Genomic DNA, 23,641 nt, shown 5'->3' with positions numbered 1-23,641 from the left:
AGGCTTATCAGTTAGATTACAGTAAAATTTTAGCTGCCTAGTACCAAAGCAGAAAATGTATGCTCCCTAAATACTTGCATACTAATATAGACACTTGTGAGGTTAAATAGTTTCCTAGATTTAACAACTTTTTGTTTCAAAAAATTTGTGATGCAATAGCATTTATGTGACATTTGGATTGAAAATTTTTCACCAACATAAATATGAAAAAGCCTATGCTTTGCTTGTGTGCAAATATGCTAAATTTTCCATAAATATCCTTTAAATCACAGGATACTTGAAGGATGCAATATCCTTTAATCACATTTCATCAGATATAATTATGACATTCTATCAAGTATTTGAAAGAAATACTTTTTTCTTTGGCTCCAGATATTCTTGCCCCATGATGGCTATTTTTCAAATAAGTCTTTAAAGTTACAATATTAGTTTGTAAATTAAAGAGATTTTATAAATCCATAGTAAAATTTTAATATTTTATAGTTGGTATTGACACAGTTAAAAAAAAGTCCTAAAGTGCTTGATATTTGTGAAACTTGGACAATAAGGTAGGAAGGCCCTAATTGTTTTATGGGCCTATTCTCTTTGTTCCCCTTATGACATGTTTTGCTCTTTTGGTATTGCTGATCTTGGAGGGAATTTTTGTTTTGTTTTTGTTTGGGGGCCCTACCTGGCAATACTCAGGGTTTACTCCTAGATCTGCACATAGGAATTACACCTGGCAGTGCTAGGAGGGCCCTCTAGAATACAAAGTAAATATCCTACCTACTGTACTCTCTCCCAAGTGATTATTTTAATCATACTTTTTACAAATAATCTACCACTTCAAAGGTATACTCTTCATGTTACTCATATATGTATAATAATAGTATTCTCTGTGTTGATTAACACCTTGAGGATAGTTTATTTCCTATCATTTTTTGCATCAGTTGCTCAAAGGTGATCTTAGCTACAGGTACTTAGAAAACATATGTTTATTGTCAACATATTAGTTTAAATAATTATTTATGTTTATATATTTCTTCTCATCTCTGATGAGTTTAACATATGCTTCTATGTTCAAAGATAATCTATGTAAAGCAGACCTAATCTATAAGAATTGAATGCTATATTTTATGTTCTTATAAATAGTAGTGTTCTATTTTATTTCATGCCTTTGATAAAGAGATTTTCCTTAGAAAATAATTTGTTTTAAATTTAAGTTGGAATTTTACAATTCACTTTTTAATATTTAGCAATAATTTGAGAAAACAGTTGTGGACATATGCAATCTCATAAATTTCATCAATTCCCAAAGTCACCACTCATTTAATATTCATTTCAGGAATATTTTAGGCTAAACTGGATATAATATTAATGCCTGCCACTGCATGATAATGGATATTTTAGAATTATCATCAAGATAATTTTTGTAAAAGTTCTGGGACATTGTCAGACTTTAAATTCTGGATTCTTGATTTGTTCCAAAGCAAGATTTGAAAGAAATGACCGTGTTAGCTTGGATTATAGAGGAGGACATGTAGAAAAACTGAGTAATTTGAGGGATTGAGAAGGTATATTAACTGTTAGAATGATGAGGTAAAAAGGAACTGTGATGAAAATAACACTTGTCATATTTCAAATATTGCCTTTGATAAACTTTCATATGTTTGATTTTAATAAACATTTGACAGTGTTCATAAAGAAACAAATGATTCTGCCTACCCAATCTGTTGGCCTATAAAGATGCTAGTAGATATTTAAAAAAGAAGTTAATGTTAAATATTATATCTCTTTTGTTCATAGCTGTAAGGTTGCTCAACCTGACAGCTGTGGACTCTTAAAAAATAACAACCATACTTTCTGAATAGTAACTGATTTCTTTAACTATTCATACCCTTATAGAATGATGCAACCTACTTCTCAAGTCAGAAGTGTCTAAGGGATGTACCTAAGGGAAGCTCTGGAACTGTGTATGCACCTAATACACCTATCACCTCTCTTTTTTAGGTCCCCAAAGTGGTAAGGACGTTAAACCATTGCTAATTAGACCAATTGGCAATGTATTTTGCTTCTGGTCTAGGAAGTATAAAAGACTGTGCTGGTGTGGAGTTCAGCATGACTGTAAAACAGAGCAAGTAAGATGATGTTTTGACTCTGGGAATTACGCACTGGTTCAAAAAGATTCCTTTCTATATATTTGAACCAAACATTACCATAGTGGATATAGGAAAAGGAGACAATGAATGTTTTACCTTAGCATATGATTTATTATTTAAGGCAGAGAAAAATTATTTTATTGAGAGTCAACTGATCAGATTGACACAAAAAGCTCAGTTATTTTTTTTAACTTTTTACTTAAAACACTGTAGTTTACAAATATATTTAAGAGTTGAGTTTTAGATATATAATGTTTAAACACCAATCCATTACAAGTGTCAGTTCCCATCATCATTGATCCCACATGCCAGAAAATGAGTTTTAATCTGATTTTAATTTTAATATTTTAATCAGTTTTTATCTGATAAGTGAGTGATAACTCAAAAATCAGGACATGAACATTTTTTTCTATACAAGTAAGACTTATTGGAAAATTTCTTATTGGAGAAGCAGCTGAATGAACATAAGAAAATATTTGTCCCTTAATCTCCTTATTTCACCGAAAAGGGTGTTTTAGCCATAAATTGAAACATTTTTAAAGTAATATTAATCTATCTTGAGACAAAGATAGAGAAAGATTAGATTAGATTTATTGACTCTGAGTACACAACAGAAGTCAGAAACTATCACCCTCCAAAAAAAGAGGATGAATGTCTTTTGTATGACTGATATTCCCACTAAAGTTTTCTGATAGATGTAAAAGAAAATTTGGAATTATAATAATGTTTTCTGAGCAGTACTTTGGATAGAGACAAATGATAAGTTAGAGTTAAGTGGTACTTGGCACCTGCAGGACTTTAGAAAACAAATATTTTCTGGATGTACATATTTTAATCTTTCAGACTAATTATTACTTTAGTTTCAGATATTTTCTTCTTAAACTTTTGCTGGAGAGGGAATCATCACTAATCTTATTGGTCAATTTTTCTCCTTCTCCCAAACACAGTGGTAAGCTTACATGCAATTTAATAGTTTTTGCAAGAAGGACAGCACCATCTTGACAGAATCTTGGAATGGGAATGTTAGGACTATGGGAATCTTAGTTTATATTATTTAACAAAGATTTTTGAATAAAATATCATGATTAGGATAAAACAAATTTTGTGAAATTTGTGAATTTGGACAATAGTGCCAGGGAAAGGCCTTATAATCAGTCTTGATCATCAAAATTGCAAATAGTAGTTTGATAATCAAGTACTTGCATCACTGCTCACCCTATTATTCTTAGCAGACATTGTACCTAGATGAATAGTCTATTTTCGTGAATAATAGTTGAGCAATATATAATTTAGATAAATGACTCATGGGTAATGTTTGTGTGTGCATGATTATTTGGAGAGGATTCCAAAGCATATTGTGAGCCTCAGCTTTACTCCTAGTGGTGATTAATAGAGGTGTGGACCTAATGGTTTTGGTGTTTGGTGCCTGAAAGTGAAGCAGCACTTCTCAGACTTGGCATTGCTTTGGGTAGAGGAATACATACTGCCGTTGCAGCTTTATGCATTCTAAGTATGAACGCACTGCCTTAAGGTATTAAGCAAATAATCAACTTTATAGTGGCCATTAGCCAATTCTTGAGGTAACAGTTTGGAATAAATAATAAATTCTTTTGATATGAGCAGCATCTATTCTTAAATGAGTTGAAGAGAAAAATTTAGTATATCACTACATAACCCCATATTTTCTCCCTCAGGGAAGACCACAAACAAATGCTCCTAATATGATCAAGATCTTTTGTGTTTTTTCTTTCTCTCCCCTCCATATTCTTCCCCTTATCTCTTTTCTTTTCCCTTCCTCTTTTCCTCTCTTCCTTTTCTCCCCACCCTTCCTCATGCCCTCCCATCCCCCCTTTCTCATTCTCCTTTCCCTTTTTCTTTCCACTCCCTCTCTGCCAAACTATGTCTTTCATGAGGGGCATTATTTATACCCCTCCAATTATCCAAGTATTCTTTTAATGGGTCATAAAATAGTAATTTTGGAAAACAACTCTTGAAGAAAAAAAAAGAAAGAAAATAAAGAAAAAAAAAGATCTTTTGCTGATCACAGGCAGAAAGGAAAGCACAGCTAGCTACCTGAGATATTTATTTGTATTTTTTCAGGAAATAAGGCTACATAATTACTAGAGTACTTACTAAATTAGAGAGATACAAATGTCTTCAGACAAGATAGTTGTTAATGCACATTGATTTTTATTATCATTAGAAATAACTACAGGAGGGCTAAAACTAAAGCACAGCAGATACTGTATTTTTTTGAATGTGGCTGGCCTGCATTCAATTATAGGCATCCTCTATGGTCCCAAAGCTCTACCAAGAGTGATCCCTGAGCATCAATGTATGTGGAATTAAAAATAAAAAAGTAAATAACACTAAAATAGAGAAATACCTATATGACTCATGGTATTAAACATTTACAAAGTGTTGGGCCAGAGTACAGAGGCTAAAGCATTTGCCTTGCAAGAGACAAACCCAGGTTTGATCCCTGAGCAAAGAGACAGGAATAAATCCAATAAGCAAGCCAGGCATAACCACCCAAAAAGAAAAACAAAAATAAAATAGTGGATCAAAATCATCTTTAGTTTAGTAGTTATACACTTTTATTTTGAGGTGAAGCTTGCAAGATACCTTCAATTTGTTTGGAATAATTGAAACTCTCATTAACTGTGATGTTTTTCTTCTTTAGGAAAACCTTGAGAGTGGCAATGCCTGGAAACAAGGGGCTGAAGCTGTTTTACAGAATGGACTCAGGCAAGAAAACCTGGTCCTTGTTCAAGGACATGATGCCAAGGACAGCAGCTACAGTAATATGAATTTAGAGAAGGTTACCCATTTCTAATGTAACAATACGCAGATACACATATGCATAAATACAGATACATCAGTTCAAATAATTCTTGTTATTGGTTAATGGACTCATATAGTTGTCATTGATAGAAGACAGAATTTAATGCATATTTATACTTATTTATAGCTTAAAAATAATGACTCCATAGTCTACTTCCTGGGAGAGGCCAATTTTCAAGTAAGAAAACACAGGCATGTGTTAGATAGCCTGATGACATCCTTCTTGAATAAATTAAGATTAGACATTAAGTAATGTGTGAAAGTGTGTATACATCATATTACACATTATACATTATATTATATTCCATGAAATAGGGTGAGTTTTTTTAATCATCAAATATATTACAGGAAGAGTATGGTAGGGATGCATATTTAATGCTTCCTTGTGATTGCTGATAAAACAGGAATAACATACACACAAATACACACAAGAGAATATTTCACATTTCCATTTCTACCTAAAGCTACAACTGTATCACTTATGATCTATGGACAATATGTCTTTCCCTACATGCAAGTCTTTTATTAGTTATTTCTGCTATTCTAGTTGTCCTTACCAAGTCTTAAAAATAATTTTGCTAGGCACAGGAGAGATTGCCATGTCTGGTTACTAGGATAATTTAAAATAAATCTTGATTTAATTGTTCTCAAATACACTATTTCTTCTTTTCTATCACAAAAACAAAATTTGCATGTGTAATCAAGAAAAAGCTTTCAATTTTTTTATAATAGTGGTTAAAGAGAAAAAAAGAATGATAACAAGTAAGAAAGCATTGTGTAGGAGAATTAAACTTGCAAATAATCTATCAGATCACAGGAGATATTTTGGCACAAAATATATAATATTCAGAGTTTTGCTTGTTAATTCAGTTCATACCTACAAACTTAAATCATTCTATCAACCAATATAGCAGCAGTAAGTATATTAATAGTTAGACTACAATTAGTTTTAAACTTCTAATTTTGGGAAGAAATTGGTGCCTTACCTGGCAATGCCTAGGGATTATCCTTGACTCTGTGTGCAGGGGTCACAATCCTGGCAGTACTCAGGGTAACATAATTATAATGCAAATAGACCATAAAGCCCCTTTGACTTCCTAATTTTGAAGAAAGAAGAAATGGAAAATGCAAAGAAAGTTGAAAAATATCAAAGACAATGAAATAAATGAAATCCTAAGTAAATGCAAAAGAACCAAGTGTTAAATGGAATAGATAGTGGGGAAAACAAAACAAAACAAGACAAGGTGCATGGTCAGGGATATTAGAGCAGAAATCTGTCATTTTGGTGGCCAGAAACTTATGTCAGCAAAGTAAGAGAAACAACCCTATAAAGTGGACCTGGACAGTATCTTAAAAGCTGTGTGCTTTAATTTTATCTGGAGGACAAAGCCCAGGTAGGGAAAATCATGTAAATAAATAATTATTATGAGGGAGGGAAAATAGAGAAGAAAATCAATAGAGGTTTTTAAACACATCTGAGATAGGAAGTTACAATTCAATGCTCGCTTTCTTCTACCCCTTAAATGGAAGAGGAAAATATTGGGAAAGGAGGGATTCAGTTACATTTTTCAAGAGAAAGAAGACTATTTTAAAAATGTTAAACTTTAGTGGAATTGAACAGGAAAAAATACCTAAGTTTTTAATTCTATTTATAAATTTTCTCAAAATTTTACTCGAGAATTATCTTATAAATTTTTCTTTATAGGATAGATTACTCTTTATTTTCCAACTGAAGAATTTGCCCTGATATATTTATAAACCACAAAAAAAGAAAGGATAGAAAGAAAGAAAGAAAGAAAGAAAGAAAGAAAGAAAGAAAGAAAGAAAGAAAGAAAGAAAGAAAGAAAGAAAGAAAGAAAGAAAGAAAGAAAGAAAGAAAGAAAGAAAGAAAGAAAGAAAGAAAGAAAGAAAGAAAGAAAGAAAAAGAAAGAAAGAGAAAAAGAAATAAGAAAATAAATGTAGTGCATTGGTATAATTCCTGAATGTAAGTGCCAGATACGAAAATAAATAAGCATTCCCAAATTGTTTACTTAAAACAATATTAAAAAAAGTTATTTTATTAAAAACTGGTCTGGCAGGTATCATGTTGGTGTTTTATTTGTTTTTGTTCTTGTGCCACACATGACGATGCTCAAGGCTTATTCGTGGCTCTGTTCTCAAGAATCACAACTAGCAAAACTTAGGGGTCTGGGGCCAGAGCGATAGCACAGCTCTGTACAGTGTTTGCCTTGCATGCAGCTGATCCAGGACGAACCTTGGTTTAAACCTCACCGTCCCAGATAGTCCTCCCAGCCAGGAGCGAATTCTGAGCACAGAGCTAGGAAGCCAAGGAGTTACCATAAGCGTCACAGGGCGTGGCCCAAAGAACAAAAACAAAAAATCAAAAACCCTTAGGGATCTTATGGAATGCTAGGTAATCAAACCTGTTGTGTCAGTTGTGTGTCCAAGGCAAGTGTCCTACCTGCTGTGTAATTTCTCCAATCCAGGTAACTCTTTTGGCTGACTTGGAATATAAATAGTTGAGGGTTAGGTAAATTACTGATAGTTATTTTCAGAAATGCTGCTCTAAAACAGCACCTTAAAATGGAAGTCAATCCGTTTTAAGAGAAAACATCCTTACATTGATTTAAATGCTCATTATGAGAATTGTGAAGAGCTTTTTAATAATATACAATATTATATATGTCAATATACCATGATTATACAGTTCAACAAATAATATCAACTATTTCATTTTTTTTTGCTTTTTTTTGGGGGGGGCACACCCAGTAAGGCTCAGGGGTTACTCCTGGCTATGTGCTCAAAAGTCACTCCTGGCTTGGGGGACCATATGGGATGTCAGGGGATCGAACCACGGTCCCTCCTAGGCTAGCACTGGCAAGGCAGACATCTTACCTCTAGTGCCACCTCACCAGCCCCCAACTTTTTTTTTTTGCTTTTTGGGCCACACCTTATTTATTTTTGGTTAGTATTTTTACTGACATGTAAGTTTGCCAGATTTAATATCACAATAAAAATATATAAGAAAACTCTTTAAAAATTCTTTTGAGCAGTAAAAGGGGGACTACACAGCAGTTGTTTTTCAGTAAGTAAAAGGAGATGTGTGTCAGAAGGGTGCAGAAGCCATAAGGTATATATAACAACACGTAGGTAAAACACTCCATGACATTAAGACTAAAGGCATCTTCAAGGAGGAAACTGCACTTTTTAAACAAGTGGAAGCAGAGATAAACAGATGGGAATACATTAAGCTGAGAAGTTTCTGCACCTCAAAACAAATAGTGCCCAGGATACAAGAGCCACCCACTGAGTGGGAGAAACTGTTCACACAATATCCATCAGATAAGGGGCTAATCTCCAAAATATACAGGGCACTGACAGAACTTTACAAGAAAAAAACATCTAATCCCATTAAAAAATGGGGAGAAGAAATGAACAGACACTTTGACAAAGAAGAAATACAAATGGCCAAAAGGCACATGAAAAAATGCTCCTCATCATTAATCATCAGGGAAATGCAAATCAAAACATCTCACACCACAAAGATTGACACACCACAGAGATTGGCACACATCACAAAGAACGAGAACAATCAGTGCTGGCAGGGATGTGGAGAGAAAAGAACTCTTATACACTGCTGGTGGGAATGCCGTCTAGTGCAACCTCTATGGAAAGCAATATGGAGATTCCTCCAAAATCTGGAAATTGAGCTCCCATTCTACCCAGCTATTCCACTCCTAGGGATATATCCTAGGAACACAAGAATACAATACAAAAATTCTTCCTCACACCTTTATTTATTGCAGCACTATTCACAATAGCCAGGCACTGAAACAACCAAGATGCCCTTCAACAGACGAATGGCTAAAGAAACTGTGGTACATATACATAATGGAATATTATGCAGCCGTCAGGAGAAATGAAGTCATGAAATTTTCCTATACATGGATGTACATGGAATCTATCACGCTGAGTGAAATAAGTCAAAGGGAGAGAGAGAGAGAGATGCAGAATAGTCGCACTCATCTATGGGTTTTAAGAATAATAAAAGTCATTTTTGCAACAGTCCTGAGACAATGAGAAGAGGGCTGGAACTTCCCGCTCACTTCATGAAGCTCACCACAAAGAGTGATGAGTGCAATTACAGAAATAACTACACTGAGAACTACCATAACCATGTGAATGAATGAGGGAACTGGAAAGCCTGTCTAGAGTACAGGTGGGGGCAGGGTGGGATGGAGGGAGAATTGGGACATAGGTGGTGGGAATGTTGCACTGGTGAAAGGGGATGTTCTTTACATGACTGAAACCTAATCACAATCATATTTGAAATCAAGATGTGTAAATAAAGATATTATAAAAAAAAGAAACAGGAAATGTGCACTGCAGTTACTCAATTAAATTCTAAAAATGGGTATTTTTGCTAGGAAAGAAAAGTGCCCTCCATCTTCTCACATCAGCCCAAAACATTACTTTCACAATTTTCTTTGAAATCAAATTATCTGACTATTCATTTTACCATTTCCCTTTTATAGCATGAAAAGAAAGCATTAAGGTAAAATAAGAATAGGATAAAGCTGTTTGCACTGTTAGATAATATGCTAAACTTGATCTAAAGTGTTCTTTTGGTAGTATTTAGACCCATGGAGACTGACAAAAGAATTATAAAAACTGGCATTTTGAGTGGCATGACCATTCATATAGCAGTTATTTTTATGAATGTCAAAACAGTACTAATATTATTTGATTTTTCAGCTGATAATAAAAATATTTGCTTTTTAAAAAAAGAAAGCAGGGAAAAGGCTGGTATTCTTACTGAGGCAGTGAAAATTGAGATAGAAATATTCTGAGCAAGTCAAAACAACTGGAGTGCTAAATATCTTATTCCCTTCTTGCCTAAAGATTTTAAACTGCTTCCACATAGTTTTTTGATATTCTAATGTGCTTATGATCCAATTTTTGGTATTTAGAACAGTAGGTATTCTCTAGAATTGTGCTGGGCCACACACTGAACAAGCAAAAAGTTATAACTTTGCTTGTATAAGCATCTCAATTTGATCAAGTTAGAAATTGAGTACCATCCAAAATATGAGTCTATTCCCTACCAAATTATCTACTTTCATTTTATTCTTCAATCCCACCCACAAGAGACTTTAATATGGACAAGGCTAGGATAAAGAGTTTATACTGATTGTATTCTTTCTATAGCAAGAAAACTATTGAATATGGCCTGGTTGGGTTGTTTTTGAGATGTACTTCAACATCAAGGTCACTACAAGTACATTAATTTTAACTAGGCAGAGTTTAGAATAAGTAATGATCCTAGAACATAGGGTCAGTGATAGAGGAACCTTATCTCTTTGTCATTGGGTGTATTGCAGTAGTAATGGATGCCTAAGGCATAAGCATTAACATTATTGTAAACCATTATCTCAATAATAGTAAAAACATTTTTAATCAATTTTCTTTTAGGAATATATATTGTCATATTTAAATATAAATAGCAATGTCTTTGAGGTAAAGCACATCATTCTCTCAATCAGATCCTAAATTTTTTAGGAAATTCCCTAAAATACTGTATTTTAAACTATGGAAAAGCCAAGAGAAGAAAGGTTGTAAACATACTACCTAGATAAAACTTATATGAACCCTAGAACCTGTCATAATTAGGTTTGGTAAAAATGAAAAATCTGAATATATAAAAATCATTATAGGAATTAGTAAGTCTACTTCATGGAGAAATATTTCTGGTTTTGAAAGAAAAGCATGACAGTTGAAGAGTGTGTGTAATCAAGCATACTCTTCACCCCTCCCATGACTTCTGTTGCCCTAGATTATTTGTCTCTAAGTGAAAGACAGATGTATTATTTTTTTGGGGGGGTCACACCCAAAGGCGCTCAGGGGTTACTCCTGGCTCTGCACTCAAAAGATGTTCCTGCAAGGCTCAGAAACCATATGGGATGACGGATTCAAACTTGAGTCCGTCCTGTGTTCGCCATGTGCAAGGCAAACACCATACTGCTGTGCTATTGCTCCAGTCCCAGACTGATGAATTCTTAAGAAACACTTCAGACAACTTGACTTTTTTAGTTTGTCTATCAATAAAAAAGAAGAGAGGGACAGGGTATGTGGCATTTTGTCCTTTCTTATTATTAGCATTACAATTCTTGCTGAAAGTTGATAAAACTTGTCCAAAGGAGATTTTGATGGTGATTGATACAACAAGAATAAAAGTGAAAAAATATTTCTGTGTAATAGGAATATTACTAATTTATGAAAATGAATCAAGAGCTTTTATCTCTTTGTAGTCTAAATCACGGTTAGGCTCTTTTTGATAAGTTATCTGCGTTTTTAGGTGCAAATGCCTTGAAGACTACATGAACTTAACAGATCACAACTAAAACATTTTTAAATGTGAGGGAAAGACCTGCAAAAATAGAAAACTTAGTATCTAAACCACAAAGGAAAGAAATAACAACCTCTTTTCCCCATAGTCATTTAAAAAAGTCCCATTTCATATTTTAAAACACAGGATTGAATTTAGCACGCAAAGTATAAGAAAAATACCATATCATATGAGAATTTATTGAGTGAAAAAGATTCCTTTTCATTCCATTCGACAATAGATTGTGCTAAGAGTCATTTTGGAACACTGTAGCATTCAGAAATTGTAGCTCATGCGGTCACTTGGCAGCATTTATCTATAAGTGCGTGCACAGACTTGACAATTTGCAAACAATTTCAGTTACAATCTATAGAAATTTTCCACAAACTGTACAATAACAGCAATTCAGCTCTGAACTTGTCAAAACAAAATTCATGCACATTTACATTAGTTATCTGCTTGAAGAGACAAGAGTTTAGAATATGAAAATATATAAGCAGCATTCATGTAATACAGGATTCCTGAGAAGTGTGTGCTATATAAATCTTTGAAAACTAATTTGTATTTATATGAAAACCATGATATAAAACAGTTCTTTCAACTAAAGTAGGGTGTTCTAAAACTAACATATTAATATGGTCTGTCAATATTTTGTTAACAGTGATGAAGGCATAGCTAGATTCTATCTTGTCATTTCATAAAAGGAATTTTTCATTTTTTTCTCTTTTATCCATCAGATTAAAAAATATCTGAGAAGGCATTTTCTAAAGCAATGTATTATAAATTTTCTTAAAAACAGCTTTCTCTTGGCAAATTTTTCTTTCTAGGCAATCAAAATTATTTAAAACCCTGAAAGTGATTGTATAAAAATAAGTTGGAAAGAGAATTTTCAAGGACACAGTATCATTATCTTCTCTACTGTAAAATAAATTACTTTTTGTGTTCTTAATTTGAAAAACTTTGAAAAACATAAATGTCAGTTTTGTTTATGTTTTCAACAGTTCATGTAATGTTAATAAGACAGAGTATTCTCAGACATGTGCAGTACATTTAATTAATAAAGAAATGCAGTTGATACAAAAATGGAGCCATTTAACCCTCCTATGTAGTTAGGTTAGTTGCTCTAAATAGTCAGGAGGCAGAAACAGAATCTTTATGGAATTAGAATGGAAGCATCCTCCATTGGCAAAGGAGTGCAAAGGGAATTTAGAATAGGAGTAAATTCCCTTTTCTTGGAGACATAGAGCAAACAAAGAATCAACAATTTTGTTTGTTTAGTTTTGAAGCCAAAACTGACTATGCTCAGAGGTTACTCCTGACTCTAAACTCAAGAACCACTCCAGGAGGTGCTGGGCACCCATATGATATGCCAGAGATTAAACCCATGTTAGCTTCTTGCAAGTTAAGTACTCTACCTGTTATAATATCTCTCTGGCCCCAAGAATGAATAATTTTAATAAAACTGACCAACCAATCAAGCATAATATATCAGTCTTTCTCAAAAGGAAAAAAACAAAAAGTCCAAAAGTCTTCATTTTCAGCTGCAAAATCTATTTTCGAGGAGGAGAAATTGTATATGTTTATGAGAAAAGTCTCTGGGTATATATGATATATCTTTATTTTTATTGTCTTTAATTTAGTTCTTAAACATTTTGGAAGTGCGGTTGGGGAAGAATAGTCATGTGTATATATGTGTGTGTGTTAGAAATATGTATGTGTGTGACAGAGAGAGAGAGAGTTACATAGGAGAAAAATTGAGATAAGCTTTGAATGCATTGCAAGAAAAGAGGATGGAATTTCTAACATACTTTTCTTCAACTTTTCTCTCTTCCTCTCCCACTGCCAGAGCTTATGCCTTCACTAGACTTTTTCAAGTTAAATGTCTGTTATGATTATTCCTGCTTCATCAGTCTGTGTTAAACTATTAGATTTGACAGTGAAGTGGAAATTTTATAACAAAGCAAAATGATGGGCGTCATTATTAATTTGACATTGTTCCTAGAAAATTTCAACACACAAACCACATAAATAAATCAAAGAAACAATAATTGACTTCTCCCTTCAATGAATAAAAGAAAGTAAAACAAAATGCTTTTGTAAAAAACACTGAATAATATAAATTTACATTCATGCATTGTTTTCAATAGCTTATGACCAAGAGTGAACATTGTTGGGAAAAACTGTGTTGCAAAGCATCTGGCTTCTGTGTTCTTAAACAAACAAGTCACTGAGGAGTATTGGGAGACTGGCTTCATAGAGTAAAAAGCTGCATAATTTACCTTGTACTGCATATTGTCAAAGTGCAAAGACACAAGGGAAACCAACACAGTTACAGCATTTCAAGTTATTCTGTAAAAATTATAGCAGTGAATCACAAGCAAAAAAATACTATAAAACAGTCTAACAACGTATGGGATCATCTGTTTTAAATTATATGAAAATAACCACTTGTATTTTGTAAATATGTAGCTCTATTGACATCTGGTTTAAAAAATTAAAGGCAGATAAATTCTGCAATGATAAAATAGGTTTGAATGTAGCCAATACAATATTATAATGAATGATATTTTATCTTAGATTTTTGGTTTGTCTATTAAGGAGATATGCAACACTTTAACTGCATAGTCAATGTAAAGCAGCATAAGTTCCCTGTGGCACGTACTCATAATCTCAAGAAACAAGGGGAATTCTTATTTATCTGTAAGCTGACGGGACATGGAGTTCTGACAGCAAAGGCAATAATTGATTTAAGTCATTTCATGTGAATATTGCATACAAACTAAGGTCAATAATTCACATTCATATGTGAATTTATATCATATGATACTTTAGGTTATGTCAGGTTTGTGAACTTATCCTTGGAGATCTGTCTCTAGAAACTCCCACCTCCATTAACCTTCCTATTACAGTGCAGTTAACAGATGTGGAGGTCTAAACTACCTGAGAATAATATTGGCTTCCTGCATTGTCAGTACAGGCATATTTTTAAAGATTATTGACATCTTTCTTTTGGACCTCAAATATTGATGTAATACATCAGCAACTAGGTTATTATACAATGTGGCAAGCCAATGCCAGGTATGCCTCCCTCCCAAATCTCACCCACAATTTTAAGTTGCTGGCAATTCCACTTTTACTTTTCTTCCAGGTAGTAGTTATCGACTTAAGGCCATTCGTGATGAACAGGATGGCCACTTTTTCTCCGTTGCTGCTGCAAATGTTCTAGTTCTGCTTCATACATCATTTCTTGGACTAAATACTTCTCCCGTCGTATTCGGTCATACAAGTTCTTTGGTATATCTGGAATTAGGTATGCGATGAACGACTTTATCCCAAAAACAAGGTGCTGCAAATTGAAGATGGTAATTTTAATTTTTCAAAGATTCCGAAATGCTTTCAATTAATTACAATTAATCATAATGAGAACTCACAAAGTACAAACTAGAATATTAACAGCTTAAAATGGTGTTTAGCATAAATATGAAAAAATAGGGGCCAGGAGCCAAGAGATCTCAGGTGCACTAGTAGTGCTAAAATAAAGACAGAACAAAATATCCAAGTTAAAGATAACAATTTGGAATCTGGAGACCCAAACTTAATAATCTAAACTTAAAAGTAAAGGGAGGTGGATACTACTGATGGGTTTGGACTTGATCCTTTGTATGTCTGAAACTCAACTATGAAGAACTTTGTAAATTACAATAATTTCAGTAAAATAGTTTAAAAAATAGTGTGCTGTTGCTGCTTTGCATTATGTTTAGGAGGAAACAAAGAATTGTTTCTTTTTTCTTTCATATTCATACTACTTATGGACAGTGGATGAATAGTAAATTTACATCTAAAATATATTTTATCACATAAATTATCACATATTATAAAGTTAGAATCCAGAGAAAACCCATAAACTGATAGACCATCATACACTCTTTCCAAAATACAAAGGATAGAATCTGTGACTGGAATATACCTTTAGCATAAATAATTTTAGAAATTTGTCAATGTATTATTATGGCATGTTAAAATGTTTTACTTATATGATATAATTATTATTTATAATTAATTATGTAATATTTTAAGATATGCACTGCTAAAACTTGTTAAAATGCAAGAACCAGAAAATGATAATTACATATAAAATTGTTGAATAGGGTTATTTTTTCTTTTTTTTTCTTTTTTTTTTGTTTTTTTTTGTTTTTGGGCCACACCCGGTAATGCTCAGGGGTTACTCCTGGCTATGTGCTCAGAAGTTGCTCCTGGCTTGGGGGACCATATGGGACACCGGGGGATCGAACCGCGGTCCGTCCAAGGCTAGCGCAGGCAAGGCAGGCACCTTACCTTTAGCGCCACCGCCCGGCCCGGTTATTTTTTCTTAACCCTGCCATTCAGTAAATGCCACACATGCAAATAACCTATATTCTCTTTGTTTCATTCTATAATGTCGACAATAATAATATATCTTAAATATTGGTATAAGGATTAAATGAGTAATTGTATGCAATCTATTTAAAGAGAACAGCATAGTATAAAAACTAGGTAAATATTAAATACTACTATAAACATAACATTTTTTCCTTTTCTATGGAGAAGGGCAGCTCTCAATTTACCAGTAAAGAAAAAATATTGAGTTATGATTATCTGTAGAAAATAATCGGTCACTTAATTTATCTGACAATAATTTGAATGCAGAAATGAAACAATGGCTCACAATGGATGTCTCAGGAAATTTCACTGCAGGGTAGACTATAATAAAGGAAACTTATTTTTCACATATAAAGGCAGTTCAGAAATTTAGTTTTGAGCCAATATTTAACATTTATAGAAATATCTAGTAATGTGTCTCAAAGTATAGAAATAGTCCAAATATTTTACATTATTTAAATTATACTTCAAGTCGAATGCATTTGCAGTAAATGATCTACAAAATGATCTAATATTCAGATTATTGGTATGGTAAAATGGGGCTCCACTTCCCAAAAATGGTGATATTTTAAGGGAATGTTGGAATTGGAGAGGGAATATAAGTCATATGTTTATCTTGCATGCAGCCTACCTGGATTCAATTCTTGACATTACATATGGTTTCCTGAACATCACTAGAAGTGATTCCTGAATGCTGAGCCAGGGGTAACTTATGAGTATGATTGGTTTGATACCAACCCCACTACCCCCAACAATTAAAGGATGGCAAGAACTTCCTACTCTTCTGCTGGACATGTGAACATTTACAGTCTTTTAATATTACTTGACCTTGTGTGTGAACAAAAACAAAACTGTTACACCTCAAATATGGTTACAAGATATCATCCAAGGTTCCTAAAAAAATCGTTGTTGAGGTTATAATTGTAGGCATAAGTATCATCCATAAAGAAAGCATGATATCTAAATTTTATTATGTGATAAAGAGAAAAATTATCTTACTATGGTTAGATCTAGTGAATGTATATATCCTCTATCTAAAAAATGAAGTGGGCCTGGTTTGTCTCAAGTGGCAGAGCACATGCTTGGCATTTCTGAGCACTAAATTTAGAAACTACCACTCTATATTGCTGGGAATTTATTAAAATAGGTAACTATATCAGTTAAATATAATTGATGAGAGATTAAAATGATTATATAGCAACACATGCAATATGGGAGAAAACAAAAATGAACACCACACATTAATACACAACTATGTAGAAAAATTTCTTTGAGGATAGAGAGTGAATGCTTTATAGAGCAAGTGAGAGATAGAATTGGTAATGGAGAACATAAATAATACATGGAACCATGGTGGTCATTTGTGCTAAATAGAGACATTTAAACAAATTCCATTTACTAGGATTCCTAAGGAAAATTTACAAAAGTATTCATTAGATATGTACACACACAAACAAAATCTTTTTTTCTGAATTATTAAGTTGGAAAAGCTCTAAACGTTTCTGCTGGGCCTGGTGAGATAGCACAGCAGTGTTTGCCTTGCAAGCAGCCGATCCAGGACCTAAGGTGGTTGGTTCGAATCCCGGTGTCCCATATGGTCCCCCGTGCCTGGCAGGAGCTATTTCTGAGCAGGCAGCCAGGAGTAACCCCTGAGCACTGCTGGGTGTGGCCCCCCCAAAAAAACAAATAAAGAAACAAATAAACAAACAAAAAAACGTTTCTGCTAAAGAAAAATACCATATATTAATAGGAGCTATTTTTATAGAGTCATAGAATTGACAAATAGTAGAATTTAGTCTGAATTAGACCAGAGATAATTATTTCATTTCACAGATGAAGCGACTTTCCTACAAAAATTTAAAAAAAAATTTGAGAGAGATGAGTTGTCTTTAAAATACCTTTCCCAAAAGTATAAGATTTTTTTTGTTTTACTTTTTATTCTCTTAATTTTGGCTATTGTAAACAGATTCATTCAATGCTTTCACACAGACTTCAGCTGTCACTCAGAAAATATGTATATTACAGCACAAAGTTTTCACTATAACAAGCTAGTTAAGCAATATATAAGACAAACTAAAATAACTTCTTTAAAATTTTTCATCAGACCTAATATTATTGAAGAATTCTGATCATTAAAACTATGCATCATTTATAAAGTATATTACCTGGAATAATTTATTAAACTTCAATACCTCTTCTGTGGACATATAGTTGATCAATTATATATTGAGTTGTTTACTCAGAAAACAAGTCTTTCCATCAATATGAACAGATGCATTGCTTTATCAGGTTATTATAAGACCACTTTTCCCTTTAATTTGAATACTAGGAGGCCCAAAGAGTTTTCAGTTCAATTGTGAGCTATTTTTTTATTCTTTAGTATAAATTTCACATTATAAACTTCACCTAACTTGCTTCCTTAATTAATGAGATTTTTTAATTGCACTTGTTCTAACAGTTTTATTGTGTGAGCCCCCTTTAACTCAGTTAGTTCTTTTGAAGTCTATGAAGTACTAACTTTACAAAAAGTAATTGATATGAGTGGGAAAATCACTTTTCAATAGAAATTCTTTTCCTTTGTGACTAACCTCAAACACGATGATGAAGGCCAATCGTGCAGCAAGAATATGCCAGTATTGTAAAGTGAACTCATAGGGCTTGGAACTCCAAGGGGGACCTCTATAGTCTCTGTACCTATGGTCAATAAAAACAAAGACAATTTAAAGAGACCAAAGAGCAAAGTCCACAAATGTTCTTAAGTTGTTGAAATTCCAAAATAATAGTTTGCATGGTTCTTTTACATTTTGAGGAAATCAAAAATGGTTAAAGCAAACAGAAATGACTAAAGGACTAGAATATATAAATAGGTACCTGCAGTAACCAGATTTTCCCACACCAAGTTCACTCAGGTCAAAGAAGGATAGACTATTGTTGACATAGCCCTTTAAGCAACTGAAAGAAAAGATATTTTAAAATGTCATACTTTCTAGTTTCTTCATAGCAAATGATACAGTTTAGTAAGTGCCATTTCCCGCTCTAATCTAATTATAAAACTGTAACAACTCAATTTTCTTACTTTTATCTTTAGCTTCCATTACATCTATAAATGTACCTTAAAAGAGACTGACTCGGTTATTTTCTTCCAAAGTTTTTGTCCTGTCCATTCGTTTAAATAACTTCTCTTGAGTGTTCACTAAACACTAGGCTTTGTATTAATTGTTTTCTATATACTACAGCTCTTAAGTATGTTTTGCATATATAAGCATAAAACACTTCAATTTTTTTGTGGGGAGGGTATCCATTCTCAGGACTTCTTCCTGGCTCTGATTTCAGAAATTACTCCCAGAAGGTGTCAGGATAAACAAAGGGATAAAAACTGAATCTGGCATGTGAAAGACCAGTGCTTTACCCACTGTCCTATTGGCCTTTCCTTGTTCCACAAAATAAAATAACTAGTAATTCACTGTGATATAGCTTATTAGGCTTACACATATACCTGTGAGTAAAAGCCCTGAGTTTAATTCCTGGCATCTCATGGTTCCCAAGCACTGTGTGATAGGATACCCAAGAACTGAGCTGAGAGTTGTCCTTAAGCATCATAAATGATGTGACTTTAAAATATTAAAAAAATAGGATGAATTTAAATATATTAAAAACTACTTTAAGTAACACATTGTTTAGAAAAATAACTTTTTTTCTATAAGAAAATAATCTAGTAGAAAGAATGACATAGTTTCACAGGATTATAGTCTCTAATATCCATTTGATAGATAATAAATGACAACTCAATTTTCATATAAACTTCTCTATTAAATATGTTACTCTTTTAGTCTGGTTGGAGTTAGTATAGAATTTGACCTAACATAAATAAGGACAAAGAATTGCTGGAAAAATAACTATTTTATAACAATTCAGGTTACTGGTGATAATTTTAAATATGAGAAAAATATATAAGGTCAATATAAATTTTAGCTGCAATGTAGAAATTTAGTTTTAGTGTGAAATATAGGTGCACATATAAACTTTTTCATATGGATTCCATATTAAAATTCAAACAATTATCTTTACTTTGAACATAGTTTTTCGCTAAATACAAAAATCTATTTGAAAATTTTTCTCTGAATTATGAAGTTGTTATTAAAATTGTCATATTTTCATCATAGATAAAACACTACAATAAATAATTTCACCATTGTTTTTATCAGAAAAATAGTAAAGCTTTCTAAAGATCAAGTGTCAGTTTAAAAATGGTATCTGAAATAATAGTTCTTTAATTTTTACTTCAAAGCTTACATTTACTGACTATAACTACTGTTAATACTTTTTCTTAAAGTAACAAGCTAGTTTAATGCATTTAAAAAAGCATCTGTTAAAATTATTGCTAATTATAGTGTGTCTGGCAATCATTTTATGCTTTAGGAAAGTTTGCAACTTCAGTACTAGTTTTGCTTTAAGACAAAAATTATACTTAGGTTTTCAGCAGAACTGTTTCAAGCAGACTTAGCTTTTTTTTTTTTTTAAATAAGAAATGATATGAGAGATAGCACAGCGGCATTTGCCTTGCAAGCAGCCGATCCAGGACCAAAGGTGGTTGGTTCGAATCCTGGTGTCCCATATGGTCCCCCAGGCCTGCCAGGAGCTATTTTTGAGCAGACAGCCAGAAGTAACCCCTGAGCAACGCTGGATGTGGCCCAAAAACCAAAAACCAAGAAAAAAAAAAAAGAAATGATATGGCTTTTCTTCAAGGGTGGAGATTTGAGCAAAATAGTAATCATTGCTGTTTTACCAATAACTTTTTGAAACTTGTCAGCATTTTAAAATGTTTAGTAGACAGGGATGAAAACTACAAACATTATTAAAACATGGAAGGATTGTTTCCCTAGCAATGCTAAGGACACCCAGGGTCACTGTGATAATAAGGGTCTGAGGAAACTGTAATTTTGTTTAGGCCTGGCAGTGTACACTTAGGCTATAATCAGCAAAGCTTGTGAGATACATGTGGGGTTAGTTATCAAACTGATGTCAGGTGAAGCGAGACATGTACCCTAATCACCGTATAATCTCCTAACCCCAATAGTACTTTTTTGATTACATCTCCTTTTATTATGCAAGGTAATCAGAAAACTGCCATTCCCCACTGTTTCTGCATTAGAGATACAAATATCAATATGATTGGAAATAAAGGTTTTAATAATGTTATGAATCATTTCATCTCAGGGATATTAAACGAAATCTGGTAGCACTAATTAAGAAACACCTCTCTTGAGCAAAACTATGCAAATGGATATCAACCCCATTCTAACTGTTTAGTCTACTTCAGTGTTGCACTGGCTTTGCTCTTGTTCTATCCAATCTAGATTGCATACTTAATTATTTCAGCTGTTCACTGCTTATATTCCTCTCCACTGCTTTTCTGTTCTTCTTTTGGCTCAGCCCTTGAAATTTAGAGGTAACAACTGAATCATCTCCAAATATAGTAGCAAACCATCCTCTAAGATGATAAAACTATGAATGTGTAGATTCAATAGACAGAAGTCCTGCTCTTCTCTGTTTTATTTTGTTCTATAACCTTAGTCATTAAATACAGAGAAAATGTCAGGTGCTGTTTATAAGAAAACCTGGTTATGAAATGCAAGCCGACTATATATTCAGCTAGTTTTCATTTGCTCTAGGTGGCAGTAGAGATACTTATCAAATAAAACAAACTGCTCTGGCAAACACGCATATGGATTTTAAGTCCTTAAAATCAGTATTGGAATGTTGCACTGGTGAAGGGGGGGGGTTTTATTCTGTTTATGACTGAAACCCAACTACAATCATTCTTGTAATCACGGTGCTTAAATAAAGATTTTATATATTTAAAAAATCAGTATTGAGGTGTTCTTGAATAAAGGAAAGAAATGTCTTTTTGTTTTTCACTATTGGCACTAACATATCTTATAAAATGCAAAGGATTCACATAATGCTTTACAATACATAAAATGTAGCCTTAAACCATATTTTTAATGATTTATCCTGACTGAAAATGGATATTTTAATGAAAATATGATTAACTGCTGACAAGACTAAAATGTAAAATAAACCCAGTGCCTCAATATCATGGTTTATAAAAGAAATAAACAAAAATAAAATAAAATTTCTTGCATATGTTACCGCTTTTTAAAAACTTATATGTTTATAGTTAAAAAAGGCACTGTAAGAAAAAAACCAGTTCATTAGCAGAACTAAGACTTGATTTCATCCTAAGTGAGGACTCATCTTGTTGGGGCAGGAATCCTGTTTCTGGATAACACACATGACCAGAGTTTCTCAGAAAGGAAGCAGAGAAGCAGCTTCTCTCACAATTTTTTTGAATTCCTATCACTATTTCCACATAGAAGGGCAACATCAGCCAATTTTATTTCTTAAATTCAGTAAACTAGTGCATTCTTCCCTAGACAAAACATATTATTAATAGTAGTCATTTTTCATCAAAAATATTTTGGTGGGCCACATGTAGCAATGCTCAGGATTAATTCCTAGCTGAACATGCAGAAATTACTTTTGGTGGTGCTCAGGAAACTATTGAGGATGCCAAGAATAGACTTACTTCTGTTATTATCTATGATACAAAGAACAAGGATGCTGTTAAAGTTTGTATAATTTATAAGATTATTCTCTCAACATACTTTAAACACAGCCCTCTTCTCTAAAATATCAATAGGATAGAGTTAAAAATTTTATCTTAAAATGTTAGTTTAAATTATAACAAAATAGAATAAAAGTCAATTCTAACCTGGCACTCTTATGATCCCTAATTATAATTTCATTGGGTACATATTTAATCATATAAAGCTGAAATTTCCTTCACATTCTGTATCTGCCTGTAAACCTGCTTAACTGTTTCCAGCAATTTATCAATCAATGTGATTTCACTCTTCCCATATATAATCTAAAGATATTACCAATTAATTTTTAAAGTTATGACCAAATGCACTTCTTAATGTACTGTAACTTTTTATAACTTTTTGGTTAAGCTGTCACATTTCAGAAAGAACATTAAAACAACCATTAAAATTATTTGCTATAATAAAATCCTCTTTTTCTTTTTATTTCACTTGATTTTATCTGATAAATACATTGTGAGTGCAATGATCAGGAACATTACTTTTAATATTCACAGAACAAAAGTTCTCAATAAACTCTTGGGAAAGTGCAGAATTCAACCTTACTTTTCATTATATTCAAAGCGACTTGCACAAGGGCCATATTTGTATTCATATACAAAACGTGGGATGTAATCAGATGTAATAGCAATTACAAATGCATTGGTTATTACAGCCAATATACCAATTCCTTCAAGAATTCCATACCAGATACCTAAGAGAAAAAAGATAAAAAGTAGCTAATAAAATGAAAATATAATAAAAATCTAGTGCTAGAAAAAAACACATCTTTTCTTCATTTTTTGGGGAAATCATGCATATCTTTGAATTATCATTTTTGTTTTTTGATAGAGATGCCAAAAGTGGGATCACTGAGTCATATGAAACTCTTAATTTGTTAAGAATCTTATTTTTTACTGAGACAGAACTAGGCAACATTCTTACTGAGTGATTGAGGACTCTATTTGTTAAAAGCCTTTTAAAAAATAAAACACAAAAAATATAAAGCTAAGTTAGGTTCTGTCAGAACCTGGAAACCAGTTACTAATATTTTTAAGTAGTCCTCTGGACATCATATAGACACACAACAAATGAGTTTTAATTGCATAAAGTATGAAGATGCTATTCATTATATTCAATTCCATGTTTAAATAAGATTAAATTTAACTTAAAATACTGATATTAAATCTCAAAAAGAAATACATTTCTGA

General features: G+C 32.8%; 2 protein-coding genes across 2 annotated transcripts in view; one reads left to right on the top strand and one right to left on the bottom strand.

The window, feature by feature from the left end:
* The window catches only part of SLC5A12 (solute carrier family 5 member 12), a 63,437-nt gene extending 58,463 nt beyond the window's left edge, over nucleotides 1–4,974 (top strand). Inside the window, exons 14-15 of the mRNA XM_049780964.1 lie at nucleotides 1,990–2,117; nucleotides 4,822–4,974. Of these exons, the coding sequence (XP_049636921.1) occupies nucleotides 1,990–2,117; nucleotides 4,822–4,974 (281 nt within the window). The remainder of the gene's footprint in view (nucleotides 1–1,989; nucleotides 2,118–4,821) is intronic.
* Nucleotides 4,975–14,367: 9,393 nt separating this feature from the next.
* ANO3 (anoctamin 3) overlaps nucleotides 14,368–23,641 on the bottom strand; it is a 242,927-nt gene continuing 233,653 nt past the window's right edge. The window contains exons 24-27 of the mRNA XM_049780960.1: nucleotides 22,998–23,145; nucleotides 18,658–18,738; nucleotides 18,375–18,480; nucleotides 14,368–14,713 (exon numbers count right to left, since the gene is read on the bottom strand). Coding sequence (XP_049636917.1) covers nucleotides 14,531–14,713; nucleotides 18,375–18,480; nucleotides 18,658–18,738; nucleotides 22,998–23,145 — 518 coding nt within the window. The 3' untranslated portion in view covers nucleotides 14,368–14,530. The remainder of the gene's footprint in view (nucleotides 14,714–18,374; nucleotides 18,481–18,657; nucleotides 18,739–22,997; nucleotides 23,146–23,641) is intronic.

This window comes from Suncus etruscus, chromosome 9 (genome assembly GCF_024139225.1).
Source record: "Suncus etruscus isolate mSunEtr1 chromosome 9, mSunEtr1.pri.cur, whole genome shotgun sequence".
NCBI lineage: Eukaryota > Metazoa > Chordata > Mammalia > Eulipotyphla > Soricidae > Suncus > Suncus etruscus.
The sequence above is the reverse complement of the archived record's forward strand: the minus strand, read 5'-3'. Positions and strand labels throughout refer to the sequence as shown.